The sequence below is a fragment of the Hippoglossus hippoglossus genome, chromosome 9 (genome assembly GCF_009819705.1).
Source record: "Hippoglossus hippoglossus isolate fHipHip1 chromosome 9, fHipHip1.pri, whole genome shotgun sequence".
Taxonomy (NCBI): domain Eukaryota; kingdom Metazoa; phylum Chordata; class Actinopteri; order Pleuronectiformes; family Pleuronectidae; genus Hippoglossus; species Hippoglossus hippoglossus.
The window spans coordinates 17,594,799-17,611,670 of NC_047159.1; the positions used below are offsets into that span (position 1 = coordinate 17,594,799).

Here is a 16,872-nt window from a genome sequence, read left to right on the forward strand (position 1 = left end):
ATTATCACTGGAAACAGGTCAGCCAATAACACGGCTTGATGATGCACTGGCTTAGTGAGAAGATGGAGACGTTTACTCTTTTAAAAATAAAAATACAGAGACAAAAGTACAGTTTATATATTATTTTTAATAAGATAATAATATGATATGTTTCCAACCGTGAACAGATTATGAACAACGGCAGCAGAAATGACAAAGATATAATTTATGACCATGTATCAAAACAGTGAAGGTTCAGCATGTTGACACCAGCAGTCATGAAGGCACACTGCACCCAAATAATCCTCACAAGCCTCTGCAACGCACACACACACACACACACACACACCAATGAACTCTTTAGTCTCAGAGTATGGAGCTTTAAAGGTGAACATGTCCATGAAATCTTTTCTGGAAGCTGCAAAAGCCAAACATCTTTTTGAGTATCAACATTTTTAAACTGGGACACGGATCATGAAAGAAACACGCACAGAGTGGACTCAGTAATGATATAAGCTGCGAGGACATTTGGGAACATGACATGTGAAGAAAAACAGGCAACTCATTTTACAGTCCAATCTAGATAATCAGACGGTAATAATGAGGGAAAACAGAAGGCAGCAAATGAGACTTTCCCAAACGGGACAGACACTTCAGTTTGAGCAGAATGTTTGTTAAACAGGAATAACAAATAATTACACATAAAAGGTGGTCCTAAAAAAGTAATGGCAACAACAGAAATGAGTGGATTGTTAATGACACACAATAAAGACGTAAATGATAGAAAGACACAGTGGTTAGTCCCAAATGTTTTGCATGAACACATTTATACAGCGTGTAGAGCCCTTCCATTACCTCAGTGTATCTAAAGCTGCGTTCAGACCTGCACTAAACTCCACATATTCTCCTGAAATTATCCAGAGGGGCTGTATGTGAAAACACAAATGTCAGAGACAGTTGCTCCGGACATTCTCTGGAGTTTTTCCTGCCAGCCCCTCGAGTTAAATGTCCGGAGAATGTCCGAGTGTTCCCGTGTGAGAATACAGCAGGAAAAGGTCAGGAGAAGTTAGCACATGCAAGTAAGCGTGTTGATGACGTTTCTAACACGCAACAGTCGCATCACTGAACAAAACAAAAAGAACACAAATATCTCAGGTTGAAATAGAGGTGTCATACACAAAGATGTCAACTGGGAAAGACAACGAGATTCAAGAGCTTTTGACGATAAGGGCAGATTCCTGTATTAAAGTGCTATAAACAAAAACATGCAGTAGAATCTATATATTACGTCCCCACGTGATCTACCCGGAAGCCAACACTCACCTAAACATCGTGGAGATTTTAATGTTTTCTGAACGCATCTGACTTGGTCAATCTCCTGCTGCGTTCTTCATATGTGAAAAGCAAAGTCCAGATAACGTCTGGAAATTATGTGGAGTTCAAGGCTGAAGCAATAGTTGAGCAAGCTGATCGACTCCATTAGAGGACACTCATGAAAGTATTTACAACTATACAAGCAATTGGTTATTCCTATAGTCTGACTGCATACATACTGTACATTATCATCTACTTCAAATTCTATTAGAATTTACAGTGCAGAAGATTTTACAGTAGATACTAGGATTCATGTCTGCTCCATGATAAAACACAGATCTATAAACTAGAGTAACTTTAGATTACTTCAATGGTGAAATAAGGTGCTCTAGTCCCACACCGTTCTACTTTAGCGACCAATGTCTCTTTAACTTAGTATTTACCATAGGAATTTCAATTTTAGTGTTTCTTCATATTCAACTCTAAGTTTCCCTCAGCTGTCTGTGTCTTTCTCATTGGGCACCACTTCCTAGCATTCCATCTTTACCACATACATGCACTAAACCTTTTTAAAGACCTCACACAAGCACTTTCCCTTCTCTTTCATATGAACATCTGTGAAATCTTTCATCATTATCTTGCCTTAAAAAGGTCTTTTTTTATAGTTATATAGTCAGACTTCCATTAATTATTAAGTTATTTTCCTTTCATGCTGCAGAAGCTGAAGTTCAGTTCTGTCAGTATGTTTCTTTATTTTTTTTCAGAACGTTGAGTCAGAGCAGCACCTTTCATCTATGGGCTGTTCCACGTGGATTCATAAGGCTGGATCAGGGCTGCAAGGTGAAGGGTCAGGCAGGGGAGGAGTTCTTCTCGCTGAGCAGACTGGGTTTGGGGTCTGGTCTGTGCAGTTTGTGCTGAGGGCTGCTGCGAAGATTATCATCCATCTAGAAACAGGATGTACGGTTAAGTCAGAGCACACATGCATGAGCAGAAATATAATATGACAATGATTCAAGAGATATGCACTGTTTATGTAGTTACAGTTGAGACTGAGACCAGTTCAATGCAACCATGAACCCATAAAGAGAAAAGAAAGGGAAAGCAGAAGCACCTTTTCTATTAAGTTGGACTCTTTGTTTACAAGCTGAGTTAGTTTCTGCAGGTTTGCATCCATTGTTTCCTGAACAGGCGGGGGAGGACCTGGAGAGAGAAGAACCAAGGGAACACCCGCAGAAGGAAAAGGAGAATACAGAGAATAAGTGTAACGGGAAGAGTACTAAATGTTTCAACACCCAAAAATGAAGAAAATAAAAGAGAGCAAGCATGCAGGGAAACACAGATGAAAGGAGAAGGAACAATCTGGAGAGGTTAGTAAGTAGTTTGTGTGCAAATGTAAAAATCCCCTGTCTTTATCAAACTGTCATCAAAATGTGAATCGCTCCAGTGTGCAGATCTTACAAGGGCGGTCCGAGCTGAAGTACACCGCGAGGATGGTGTCACAGAAGCACATGAGGTTATCCAGCTGTTTGAGGTGGCTCTGCAAAGGGCTGCTGGGAAGGTTGGCTTTAATGAGGGGGGCCACGAAACCAAATACGTAGGCATCCAGACTGGTCGGCCTATAATCACAAACACACATGTATACAAATACAAATTCATGTGACTGATACTGTCAGAGAGCTTCATGAAGCAATAAATTACAATTGATCATATCGTCTAAATGAATCTTTATTCCTTATTTATAAAGAAAGAGGACTTGTTCCATCTATACATCAAAGTGTGGAAAATTTTTCCTATACCAGTAAAAAATTATCAAACATCCAAATCAATACTTAATTAATAAAAACAAATGACTCCTGACCACAAATTTAATTAAACAGGAAACACTTGCATCTCAATTTTTCATTCATTCTGTTTTCCACTTTGCACATATTTGGGATGTACAGACGTGGTCTTACAGACGCATTAAACAACTCACGAGTTGCCGAAGAAGTAGTTTGCTGTCCCCAGTCTGTACGAGAGGAGATTCAGGCACTCTTTAGCATCACTGTAGATCTGAGGCACAGACAGTGAGAAAGAGTCAGGGTTGTATAAAAAGACACAGTTGACACAACGTGACGCTGATGAGTCAGACACCTCAGTATTTACCTTCCCCTCCACCTCAGTGATTCTGTGTAGAGGCGCCTCTCCTTTGGTTAGAAGGATGCGGGAGAGAGCGGTGTTGGCATGGCGACAAGGGACCAGAAAGTTAAGAGGGAACGGCGAATGTGAAGCAAACCATGGCCGTGTCAGATTGGCGTAGTTTTCTGCATCCACCCAGAACGTGTGCAGCTGTTGGACACAGAACAGAAACATTATCATGACTCACTAATTATATGTTTGACTGGATAACAAGTAGAAGTAGAGGAGCGATGGTTTTACCAGAGCTGGTTGCAGTTTCTCTTCGAGCAGGGCGATGTAAGCCATGGTGTCTGCTCCCTGTCTGGCTGTCAGCTCATAGTCTGCGTTATACCTCTGGAAAAAGAACAACCATAACAATAACTGTCGAGCCATAAATCCTGTTAAATGGGTTTGGGTACATGATGACCAGGTGATGGACGGACTCTCACCTGTTTCCTCAGGAAGTTGAGTATCTGTGATGGTTCTTGAACTGCAGCGTCTCCACACAGCAGCTCTGGGACTGTTGCTGCAGGTTGAATAAAAAGGATAGTCAAGACAAAGCTTATGTTATTCAACATTGTATTTGTGTGTTATTTTGCATCACAGTAAAATCATAGAACTCTCCACCCACCACATGTAATTACCACATGGCATCCTGACCATGTATTAAAATGTCTTGTTTTATGAGACGTTGCTGCCCACCTGTTAGAGTCTTCCATGTCCAGTCTATGGGAGAAACTGTGACTTTTGCCCCAGCAAACTTTGAGTATGCCTGAAAGAAAACACACACTTGAATCAGAAAAGATACAAATAGAGACAACAGTCAGTGAATTTATGATTTAAAAAGTCAGTTAGAATGGAACTACTGGTTACTGGAAAATAACGCTGGGTTTTATATTGTATCAATGTTGTAATGCAGCTGAATGTTTGCAGAGGTCATAGTACCACCAGGAGCAATTTGACACGGTTTATAGCAAGAAACACAAGCAAACAACAAAGAAAGACATCAAATAATGTTTATATTGTAATATATTTTACTGAATCAGTTAGAGGATTAACTAACAAATAATTTTAATAGATATGATAACTAAATCTTTTTAGTATTAGTAGTAAAATTGTAAATCACAATGTCCAGAAGACCAAGGAGACGTCTTGAAATGTCTCATTTTGTCAAAACCCAAAGATGTTCAGTTTACAATAATATAAACCAGAGAAAAGCAATAAATCACATTGGTGAAGCTTGAGCCAGAGGATTCTCAAAGGTTTATTTGCCAGTAAATGTCAAACAAACGCCTTGTCAGCTTTCTGAAAAAAATACTGATCGTTGATGTGATTTACATTTTCAGTTGTTAAGTTTAACTTCCTGTTTTCTGAGATTCCTTATGGTCACATATTGAACCTGGTTTCTATCTAACACGTCCAGACCTGTCGCTGACAAAGTTTGATATGTTTCATTCTAAAATCAATATCAGCTTGTTGTCAATAAACCAAAGCAAACCAAACATCACGAGTGTCACTAAATAACTAAAGTCACTAAATGGCCAGTCCTTTAAATGAGCGGCGCCACCTGGTGGCAAGAATTGTCACTGCATGTATTCACTGAGGAGCACTATGATAAATAGACAGGAAATAACTGTCTGTTCATTTTCTAACCAGGTCACTGCACTGATCCCAGTCGATAGATGTCCTGCGAGAGAGTGAGTTCAAATGTATAAAGACTGGAAATGAAACTGGGTGTAAACTGACCTTGAAGCGACTAAAGCTTTGTTATCAGACACAGCGACATGACGGAGACACAGAGGACAGAGCAAACAGGTGTCACATGCAACTGTGACATTATTTACACGATCATCCTGCACGTCAACGCACCAGAGACAAACTGCACAGGTTAGCATGGAAGCTAACCAGAGATACACAGAGACACACTGCACAGGTTAGCATGGAAGCTAACCAGAGATACACAGAGCAGAGAGCGGAGAACCGCTCGTTTTAAAAACACGAGCGGACATAATGGACATATTATTATTAATGTTGGGTGAAAACGTTACCAGAACTATGAGGGACTCGGAGTGGACAGAAGGTAAACCCCAGTCTCCTCCCCAGCATCTCAGCTCCATGGCAGCCGCCATGTTGGATTCATGGAGGGGGGGCGTGTGACGTCAGAGCCTGCAGAAGTGAACGAAAAATCAGGTGAAGAAATATTGTTTTAAAATCTGCGTCTACTAATATAGAAGAAAAATTAAAGAAACAATTTATAAAACTTATAAAATAAAACTCAATACAATTAATAAAGTGGAGAATCATGTGAAAAAAGGGATAGATGAAGAAGATAAAGTTAAGAAATATTATCATAGTAAGAAAACAACACCTGATCAAATCAGGTGAAAAAATGTAATTAGTTAAAGTGAATAAATATTGTTTGAAAAATCACTTGATCAAAATAGGTGAAAAAACAAATATGTTAATATGTTTCCTGTCAAGAGGAACTGTTATATTTATAGTGTCCTTAAGGAATAATAAAATCACCCACGTTTGACTTCTGTTATTCGATAACGGCCCTTTACTTGACTTTAGGGCTCATAAAATGTTAAGTCATAGTGAGGTAATCATACAGGAATGAGGCACAGCAGGTTTATTAGAGAGAGAACCCAAAATAGTACATGTAATGAGAAAGAACAGCATCAATGAGAAAGTATGGTCCAGTGCTTATAAAACTCCAGAGCAGCCAGTAAAACACCATGTGGTCGGACTGTTTCATCAGCTACTGGATCCCAGATCAAATCAATGATGAACTCTCAATCTCAAATTTGTATTCACCGAATCAGGAATTGTGTGTCTTGCTCTATAGTTAATTAAATAAACAAGTCAGTTTATATTTATGTGGCCCAAAAAACTACAAAATTGCCTTAAAGAACTTCAAGATGTGTGTGTCAGACATTACATTCTGTACAAAAACAAAACCCTCACATACTCGGTATATACCTGAATATCAGTTTCAAGCTGTTTCTTGCCAAGTATTTGTTGTTACTACTTGTTAGTGGTATATATATATATATATATGAATTAGAGGTTAGTTCCTGATTTGCGTCTTGTTCCTTTCCTCCTTCCTTGTTTACTTCCTGGGAAATTATAAAATATCATAGAAATACAAAAGCTTGGTGACTCATATTTTACTTACAAAAATTAAACTCAATGTTGTTTGATTTTATACATTTTGATACAACCTCCATTTATATTTGGATCTCAGTGTTAAATAGTAATTTTCCTTTATTTGTGTGTGTTTTATGTCTTTTCAGCAGCAATAACATGACGTCCTGGAGCCGCCAGTCAGACTGCTGAAGGCTGCCAGGTGTTTGGCCAGACACAGACCAATGTAAGGTGATAATGCACTGAGGGATGGTAAACGTCTCTGTTGAGATGGTGAAATCGTTTGAAGAAAACTTTAAGATGAGTAGCAGACATCAGGAAAGGTTCCCAGGCTTAAAGTCTGTAGCCCTGTCTGTTTCTCCTTCCCCACATTCTTCAACAGATGGAATTTAGCGAAGGGTTGCTGGGGCATTTAGAGCAAATTCAATCAGATTGAATTATAACTAAAACCATTGGCCTGTAGTTATACAGTTCAACCGACTTACTGAAAGTGAGCTATAGGAGATGATGCACATCTTTGACACAGGTTAATGCTGTTTGTGAGGAGCGGTTGCAAACTGGAATCCGGGTTTCCTCCCCTGAGATCCAGGAAAGATCCATTTCAGGCATTTTTAGAGTTGGCTCAGTATATACAGACTGATTTAGAGCATTTTTATGGTATCATATCACATTACATTTACAACGAACTGTGGACACAAAGGACTTATGGAATAAAAGTTTATCTTGACTCAAATAGAGCCATAAATAAATGGAGAAAAAAACCCCTCATATTACAATATTATAATCAATGCAGCAGTCTCACAATCCTTTTTTAAAGAATAAATTACAACATGTTTTATGTTAAAATTGACTGTCTTACTATTTCTAGAATGTTTATTCAGCTTTTATTAACCGGTATAATGTACAACTTATCATTTAATTGGGCGATAGTAGCAGGGAGACACTCCCCCAGACTAGTAAAATAGTCCCTGTGCCACTGCCACAACAGTAGCATACGAGAACACTCCCCTTTACTTTGCCTCTGGCCCCTCCAGAAAAGCCATCTCACTTCTGCTGATATTTTGCTTCAAGTTCTGGACTCGTCCATCCTTCTGCGCCCGTGATTTTCTTTATTGCTCCACAGGAGGAAATCGACATCTTTCTTCAGAAACCCAGCTTCTGTTGTGGTGTGTCCCGCTCTGCAGCACTGATGATGTGTATGTGGGCCCGAGCAGCAGCTCTGTCTCTGGTGCTGCAACAGCTGGTGCTCACTGTCTCAGCTGAAGGGACCGGTAAGTACTGGCTCCTCACCCTGCTTCTGGAATACATTAGACACAGTGTGTTTCTTTGTGCTGTGCATGTTGAAGCTCTATAAACTTCATTTCCTCGAAATTCCCCCCCCCCCCCCCATTTATATAAGACAACCTGTCGTCTGCTTTTGTTGATTTGTTCTGGAATGAAATAAACCTTTTGGGATTTTTAAATTAGAGTTAGAGTTTTCAATCCAGGATCTACGCAGTGTGACCTAAATGAGATGGCGAAAAACAACTGACAAAGTCCATGTGCTAAACCCTTGATTTGCCTGGAATCCACACGCACTTTTTTCCACACAATTTCCTGTCACTGCGTATTTTTCTTGAATTCAGCTAATGGCTGTGTGCAAGTGTTTTGAGTGTGCATGTGTCTGAGTGTGAGGCGGTGGGGGCTGTTCCAGTGGAAAGAGTTTACTGCTGCTCCTCTCTGGAACTCCCATCTACCACTCTATAAAACACAGCAGGATACAAACATGAACACACACACACACACACACACGGGTGCACCCACACAGATATGCTGTCACACTTAATAAAGTGCCACACTACTCAGCAGTAGCAATGGAGAGTAGACTCCAGGCCACAGCCATCAAGACACAAACTCAGAAATGTCTCTTTTCATTCTTACAAGAAAAAGTCAGCACTTCTTATAGTAAAAACAGTGTTTTCAGTTGTTGTGCTGAATATTCCACGCCGCTGACTGAATGTTATTTTTAACAATCCTCTCCTGTGTCAGTCTATGACCTGCTGGCGTCTCCGGACTGCCTGCCCGACCTGCTCCAAGGGAAGCTGAAGAGCAAAGGGCAGGACGAGGCTTTCCTCCTCTCCTCCTTCAGGCTCCACAACAAGGCCCCCACGTCTCTTTTCAGTGTCATCAACCCCAAAGACAACACCAAGTACCTGGACTTCAGTGTGCAGGCCAAACTAAGCAAGGGTGACTTATCAAACAGCCACACACACGGCACTATCAGCTATTTTAACTTGTTCACTCTTTCTTTTCTGTCCACTGTCCTTCACTCCATTTTTATTTCTTGCCATCTGCAGTTACCGTTCGTTACCTGAGGACCGACGGCAGATTTGGCACAACCAGTTTCAACCACGCCTCCCTGGCAGACGGCAGAATTCATCATGTGATGCTACATGCCAGGGGTCTGCAGCGTGGTCCACCTCGCCTCAACATCTACATAGACTGCACACTGGCGCACTCTCTGGATGATCTTCCAGCTGCGTTTGGGTCACTCCCGCCGGGTCCTAACAAGGTGGCTCTGAGGACGCTGCAGTCAAGTGGACAGGTGAATAGCCAATTCATAGTGTCTCTATATTATGCTGCAGAAACTGAATATACTGCTTGGAAACAATCCTATAAATTACAGCATTGGGAAATATGAATGAATGGACCATATCTTAATAGACTTCTGGTAAATTAATTTCATCCTTACTACTGTTTTCTTCTTTGTTTTCAGAATGAACTGACAGACTTCAAGCTGGTGACAGAGGACACCATAGAGAACGTGGCCACTTTGCAGGACTGTAGTGTGGAGCACAGTGAATCTGTGCATGTGTTGGGTGAGGACATTTTTACTTAAACCTGATAGATGTCAGAGATTTAAAGATATTGCCTCTCATACAGCGGGTCTGCCATCATGAAAAGTGGAAATATATTTACCACTCTTACATGAAATATCTCTTAATGTTGAAGGTTTTATTAGTGATGTAAAGAATCTGTAATTCTGATTTGTGACATCCCCTCAGGTTTCCAGGGAGGCAGGGAGGAACAAAACCAGGCCACCATGGAGGAGCTGAAGAGCATGTTGACTGAGCTGAGGGAGATGCTGCTCAAACAGGTATAGCCCACACACAGTTCACCTCCCAATGGAGAACGAAACACACAAGAACAAACACTGACATTGATCACAAGGTTAGGAAAATCAATTAAATTGAACTTGCTATGTCACCCTCTTTGCTAAAATTGATGGTGATAAAAAAAATGGTTAGATTAGCTTGGTGGTAAAATCTAAAGTTCGTTTGTCTGTTAGTTTGTATCATTACATAAAAACTACAAAACTTATTTCCACGAAAACTTGGTGGTAGGAAAGCTTTGAATTTTGGTGCAGATTCGGATCAGGGGTCAGATCTAGGAATTTGCACATTCTTTAACATTGGGAAAGAAGGTGTTTTTCAATGTTTTCCTAGATTTCTCAGAGAATGATTCATGGATTTTGATGGGAAAAAATCTGGCATATTTAGGGGACTGATATGTATGAAATTTGGTGCAGATCAAAACAAAAATCTGGATCCAGTGAATTTAATTCTGGTCACATGAGAGGACTGGACTGCTGCCTTGTTCTAAGGTTTTATTCAACAACAGACACCTGAATAAATCACAAATCAGACCTCCACCTCCGCAGCAGACAGAAGTGGATGACGAAAAAAATAGGATTTCTTAGGAGATTTTGTATCAAACAGAATCCCAAGGCTGTAATACATGTTTAAAACTCATCACCTCGGCAGACACACGTTTTATAGCTTTTCATAACCTCATAATCTCATTCAGATGTCACTACTCATTGAAAAAGTATTATTTGCCTCTATGAATAAACTGTATGCTGTGGGTACATAAAATATTTACCCAGGTGACAGTTCTACACCCTGTTTCTTTCTGGTTCAGATTAAGGAGACAACTTTTCTGAGGAACACCATCGCTGAGTGTCTTGCCTGTGGTAAGCAGTATATAAAAAACTATTAATTTACCATAGTCTGACGATGCTGACAAAGTGACATTTCATGAAGGGGCTTATGTTTCTCTATTTGTGCCAACAGGTCTTGGGGGTTCTCCAACCAACACTCGTCCACCTCCACCTCCACCTCCAGGTCCAGTGCAGGATGTCATGCAGCCTCGTCCTCTGACTCAGTGTCCACCTGGAACCTGTTTCAGACAGAACATGTGCATCCGCTCAGAGTTGGGGGATTTCCACTGTGCCCCATGTTCGGATGGATATACAGGAGACGGGGTGCACTGTGATGACGTAGATGAGGTATCATTTACATACATATTTATCGTGCATGTGTCTCTGCAGCCAGTACGTGGAAGTTCCACTCGTTAACGTTTGACCAGCTTGTGTTTTGTTGTGTGTTTTAGTGTCAGTTTAAGCCATGTTTCCCTGGTGTCCGGTGTGTGAACACTGCTCCTGGTTTTCGCTGTGAGAGATGCCCTGAGGGTTATACTGGACCAGAGATAAACGGAGTGGGAGTATCCTATGCTAAATCACACAAACAGGTAAAACAGCAAAAATGAATAGACTGTATATAAGACATTCATTCTGTTCGATCGATCCCTGCTGATGATTCATAATCATTATTAATATTATTATTATTATTATAAAATAATGTGATACAAATAAATGATCCTTTTCTTCAAACTTTATTTACTCTTCGCCCCAGGTATGTGAGGATATAGACGAGTGTCTGGGCCCACCTGAGAATGGAGGTTGCACTGCCAACTCCCACTGTCACAACACCATGGTAAGTCCTCTGAAACTGGTGCATGGTTATCATCACACTCTCCTACAGCGGACGTTCCGAGGCTATATCCCGTCATCTGACTCTGTCCCGTCCTCATCAGGGCTCCTTCCGCTGCGGCGAGTGTAAAACTGGCTTCACGGGTGACCAGGTGATTGGTTGCCAGGGCACCAGGCTTTGCCCCAACGGTAAACCCAACCCCTGTGACGCCAACGCTGAGTGTGTTGTGCTGCGGGATGGTAGCATCAGCTGTGTGGTAAAAACCCTGAGGCTTTACACAGAGGCCTCTGCATCACAAATTGCGCTGTTCCACATTAGATCATGTACACAGAATGTGATGCTGTCCCTCCTGTTTGTGCCTGTGTTGTTTAGTGTGGCGTCGGCTGGGCAGGTAATGGCTACGTGTGTGGAAAGGACACAGATATTGACGCATATCCTGACATAAAGCTCCAGTGCAGAGACAACAACTGTAAGCAGGTACTCATTCCTACACCCGCTCTCTTCTCATGCACTTCATTCATTGTTATATTCAAACTTAACACTGCACACGTGTTCCCCCAGGACAACTGTGTGTTTGTGCCAAACTCTGGCCAAGAGGACGCAGACAGGGATGGGGCGGGTGACGCCTGCGATGATGATGCAGACAGCGATGGCATCATTAACATAGATGTAGGTGACTTCTCAAGTTTTATGAATGCTAGTCTGACGTATGCATTATAGAGTGAACCTCTTTTTTTCTGTCCCAGGACAACTGCTGGCTCGTTCCTAATGTGGACCAGAGGAACAGCGACACAGATGTCCATGGTGACGCCTGTGACAACTGCAGAACTATAGACAATCCCAGACAGACAGATACAGACCAGGACGGGCTGGGAGATGAATGTGATGATGACATGGATGGAGACGGTAAGTGCATTAGTTCATATTTAACGGCCAAATGTTCATTATGTCCTCATAGTTCTGTGGTGGTTTAATTACAGGGAAACGCTGCAGCAGCTGTCACTTTTATAAATGGCCACAGTGGCTGAATAAAGTAGGGTGGTCATCATTGTTGGAGGATTAGTAACAGGACCATTACTGCTTTTATAACATTAATTAGAGCTACCGTGTCCAGGAGGGTCATCCAAACGTCAGCCTGTCTGGACCGTACGGTCCAGACCTGGAAAACGTCCTCCTCGTCATTTTCTGTTTCCAATTCACATCCTCTGCCAGTTAGAGCCTTGGCTTACAGAGAAATAACTCAAGCATCAAAAATCACAAGCCCCAGTAGAAAACTGCGTTAAATGTTAAAATGTTCCAACTGGAATCCCAAGTGTTGTTTTCTCACATACTTCACTTGATCTCTCATTTCTTCCACTGGAAACAGTTTGCAGGTCTGGCCTGGGAGCCTGTATGTTTACCTTCACATGCTGACGGCCGCTGTCGGTTTAAACTTTGCTCTGCTGCTGCTTATCACCCCAGGCTCTCGTTTGGTTATGTCTTTAGCTCTCAGGGCTGGATTGCTCAGTGCTTGGTCACGTCTGTCTCCTCTCTAAAAGCAATTTTCCATGGTGAGCCTTTGCCAGGCATTGAAGGCCACTGGAAACTATTTCACCTTCCTCCCTTACAAACACTGCCATCTGCTGATGCATTTGACAGACTGTTTCTCCAGGCTGTGCTCTGTCATGCTTCTTTTTAAATGTTCCTGTCAATGCTTTTGCACATTAAGTTGAAATTAAAGCCACTCAGGTGTTTATGTTGTCAGACTTGAAGAATATTCTCGACAATTGCCCACGGGTCCCCAACCCAGACCAGAGGGACAGAGACCATGACGGGGTGGGGGATGCCTGTGACAGCTGTCCTGATATGGCCAATCCTAACCAGGTAACAAACCAAACAACAACCTGAAAGTACACCTCAGTTTACCTCTTTAACAGCCTCCTTATGAAACCACTTTTAAATTCACTAGATTCAGACTTTTATTTTCATATCTCCCAATGTTAATGAAAAAAAAACAACCTTTGTCCGCACCCTGATCCGGATCCAACCCAAAATTGAATGGGTTCCTCCTTGGGTCATGTCCCACCCCTTCACAAAATTGAATCGAAGTACTGTTTGCCGTAATCCTGCAAACTAACAAACACACACAAAAATAACCTCCTCTGTGGAAGTAATAATCTGCTGTCATACCTCTGACCAAAGGTGTCTGTTTTGTTTACCTGCAGTCGGACTCAGACGACGACCTGATTGGAGATAGCTGTGACAACAACATAGACAGGTAGAGCCAGGTCACTCTCATGACCTGTGGTATTCTTATGTATAAGATGTCCAATGTTATGTCATTATTCTCACCTGCACAAACTATCCTTTTGGTCAGTGACGGGGATGGACACCAGAACACAAATGACAACTGTCCCACAGTTATCAACTCCTCTCAGCTGGACACTGACAAGGATGGAAAGGTTTGAAACTGTCTCTTTATTCATCCTTACATTAATCAATAAGTCATCTCATGTATGACATATGCTGACATATCCTGTAAATGGCTGCATTTACAAAGTGTCTCTCTTTATTTTGGTAGGGAGATGAATGTGACGATGACGATGATAATGACGGCGTACTGGACAACGAAGACAACTGCAGACTAGTTCCCAACCCAGATCAACAGGACTCTGACAGTGAGCATCGGTCGCTGTGTGTGTGTGTGTGTGTGTGTGTGTGTGTGTGTGTGTGTGTGTGTGTGTGTGTGTGTGTGTGTGTGTGTGTGTGTGTGTGTGTGTGTGTGTGTGTGTGTGTGTGTCCAGAATTTGCCGCTGTGAGGTTTTTTGAATCATGGCCTTGTCACTTTCAGACAACAATGTTGGAGACGCATGCGAAGGGGACTTTGACAAAGACAATGTCATCGACATCATCGACCTCTGCCCAGAGAACGCTGAGGTCACGCTCACCGACTTCAGAGCCTATCAGACGGTCGTGCTGGACCCAGAGGGCGACTCCCAGATCGACCCCAACTGGATGGTTCTCAACCAGGTGAACTGCAGCTTCCATTTGTGAGCCACCTGCTTGTTTGAGAAGCACCTGAACTGCAGAGGCTTGTCTAATAAAGCAATTTATTCCTGAGGTGTTAATTATCATTAACTTTAAATGAAGCAACAACATATGACATGACAGCACAAACAAACTCTCTCTCAGGGCATGGAGATAGTGCAGACCATGAACTCTGACCCTGGACTTGCTGTAGGTACGTACAGACACCGTCATACTTATTATTTTCCTATTTTCTTCACTGTGCTCTTCCCTAACCAGCACTGCTGTGTCTTCCTTCTCCGCTGTCCACATCTACAGGCTACCAAGCGTTCAGCGGGGTCGACTTCGAGGGAACATTCCACGTGAACACGGTGACAGACGACGACTACACAGGCTTCATCTTCGGCTACCAGGACTCCTCCTCGTTCTACGTGGTGATGTGGAAACAGACAGAACAAACCTACTGGCAGGCTGCGCCCTTCAGGGCTGTTGCAGAGCCAGGAATACAGCTCAAGGTGAGGGAAGAGGGCCACGTGTGTCTGTAGATCATCACCTGTTGTCAGTATTAATTATTCCCCTCTCATCTTTTGTGGCTCTTCAGATGGTGAAGTCGGAGACAGGCCCAGGTGAGCATCTGAGGAACTCCCTCTGGCACACAGGGGACACCACCGGGCAGGTCCGTCTCCTGTGGAAAGACCCAAGGAACGTTGGCTGGAAGGACAAGGTTTCCTACCGCTGGTTCCTCCAGCACCGACCACAGGTTGGATACATCAGGTACAGACACACACACCATCACTCAGACACATACACCCCGTTCAGACCTGTTCTTAACATCTGTCCTGAGCGATCTGATCACTACTGGACAGCAGATGACTATTGATGGGGAAGAAATTGAAGTGATAGATGACTACAAATATTGAGGATTAAATAATAGCCCATCATTGACCATCTATCTATCCATCTATCCATCTATCTATCATCTATCTATCCATCCATCAATCAATCCTGTGTGAACAGACTAACTGATTTCCCCTCATGTGTGCACCAGGGCTCGTTTCTTTGAGGGTTCAGACCTGGTGGCTGACACAGGCGTGATAATTGACACCAGTATGAGAGGGGGACGACTGGGAGTGTTCTGCTTCTCTCAGGAAAACATCATCTGGTCCAATTTGAAGTATCGTTGCAACGGTGAGTGACTGCAGGTTGAGGAAGTCCCACAAATGCTTCATAAGCTTCAGCTATGCCTTAAGACCTTTTTCCCATTTTTCATCTCCTTAGACACAATTCCTGCCGACTACCAGGATGTCAGTGCCTAGGGCACAGAGTGAAGCCAGAGAGGGAAGTGATCCTTCAGGGAGACGACTGGAGCCCTGCTGAAAACAAGGATTAAAGAAGCAGAGCTGCACGGCCGAGAGCAAAGAGTTAGAGACCATGAGCTGAAACTGAATGATGAATTTGGGAACATGCTGTAGTCGTGATTTTGTGTCGTTAGAGTGATGGTCTTCACGTGAGGCATTATATACTTATCTTTAAGTTAGTGTGACGTAACTGAAGCCAGTATATTCTTGTATAAATGATGAACAGGTTCTGTATATGTCTTTGCAATATCACCTTCAGTTTTATCAGCATTTTATGAAAACTGTATGAAAAGAGGCAATACTGTGTTTGGAGGAAAATACAATAAAATGCAGCAATTCACAAAAATCAAAGCAAGCTCTATCATTTTTTGTGCCTCAGCGCCGGTGACAGCCAGTGGCCAGAGGCATTATATATTCAGGTTGTCCATCTGTTGTTCAACATTCAGTTTGACTCAAGGATGAACTGATTTGATTTTGATTGTCAAAGGTTAAGGTCGCTTAACAAATGTGCAAAATGTGCATAACAAAGCACATTTTGCCATGTGAATGCAAAATTTCAGGAACACCCTAAGGGAATTTCTTTAAATTTGGATTAAAGTTGAATTCAGTAATGATCGGATTAGATTTTCGTGGTTGATGGTTAAGGTCGAGGTCACTGTGATCTCATCTTCTTTTTAACATAATATATCAGGAACACATTTGATCACATTTGGCACGAACATTTAATTGGACTTAAGTGACAGAATTAAAATGTGGAGGTCAGGCTTTTGCCCTGTGAGCTCTTTATCTTAAGAACACCTTGAGAGAATCCTTTCCAATCAGGCACAAATGTTCACTTACTGATAAAGATATTTGATTTTGGTGGTATAAGGTCTGTGACCTCTTAAGCCTCTTGAACATCATGTCTCAAGTCTGTCTTTGGGAAATTTCTTCAAATTTTGACTACAAGTTGTCACTTGAACTAAAAAAAGAACCTTTAAGCTTTCAGTGGTCAAAGGACATAGTGACTTCATAGGAGTCTGGAAAAAAATATGTTGACAGAAACTGCACTGGTTGTTAGAGGCATACAACTGCAGGGTGATCTTTCTACATGAGGTCAG

General features: G+C 42.1%; 2 protein-coding genes across 4 annotated transcripts; one reads left to right on the plus strand and one right to left on the minus strand.

Moving 5' to 3' along the window:
* Positions 1-107: 107 nt before the first annotated feature.
* On the minus strand, positions 108-5,632 carry mtx3 (metaxin 3). Of its 2 annotated transcripts, XM_034594746.1 has the most exons (9): positions 5,499-5,632; positions 4,153-4,222; positions 3,900-3,976; positions 3,712-3,804; positions 3,439-3,621; positions 3,269-3,345; positions 2,752-2,909; positions 2,405-2,493; positions 108-2,237 (listed from the first exon to the last, which is right to left on the minus strand). In XM_034594746.1, the coding sequence occupies exons 1-9, from the start codon at positions 5,577-5,579 to the stop codon at positions 2,142-2,144; spliced, it is 924 nt and encodes a 307-aa protein (XP_034450637.1). In that variant the 5' UTR covers positions 5,580-5,632; the 3' UTR covers positions 108-2,141. The 2 variants fall into 2 exon arrangements, with proteins under 2 accessions (XP_034450637.1, XP_034450638.1); XM_034594747.1 differs by lacking the exon at positions 2,405-2,493.
* A 1,964-nt stretch (positions 5,633-7,596) lies between these two features.
* On the plus strand, positions 7,597-16,111 carry thbs4a (thrombospondin 4a). Of its 2 annotated transcripts, XM_034594662.1 has the most exons (23): positions 7,597-7,868; positions 8,626-8,823; positions 8,934-9,181; positions 9,353-9,455; positions 9,642-9,733; positions 10,558-10,609; positions 10,710-10,924; positions 11,029-11,166; positions 11,331-11,411; positions 11,512-11,664; positions 11,781-11,885; positions 11,970-12,077; positions 12,155-12,314; positions 13,153-13,271; positions 13,613-13,665; positions 13,765-13,849; positions 13,969-14,065; positions 14,239-14,417; positions 14,580-14,628; positions 14,733-14,929; positions 15,016-15,188; positions 15,463-15,602; positions 15,693-16,111. In XM_034594662.1, the coding sequence occupies exons 1-23, from the start codon at positions 7,787-7,789 to the stop codon at positions 15,728-15,730; spliced, it is 2,865 nt and encodes a 954-aa protein (XP_034450553.1). In that variant the 5' UTR covers positions 7,597-7,786; the 3' UTR covers positions 15,731-16,111. The 2 variants fall into 2 exon arrangements, with proteins under 2 accessions (XP_034450553.1, XP_034450552.1); XM_034594661.1 differs by having other exon boundaries at positions 11,781-12,077.
* Positions 16,112-16,872: the final 761 nt, after the last annotated feature.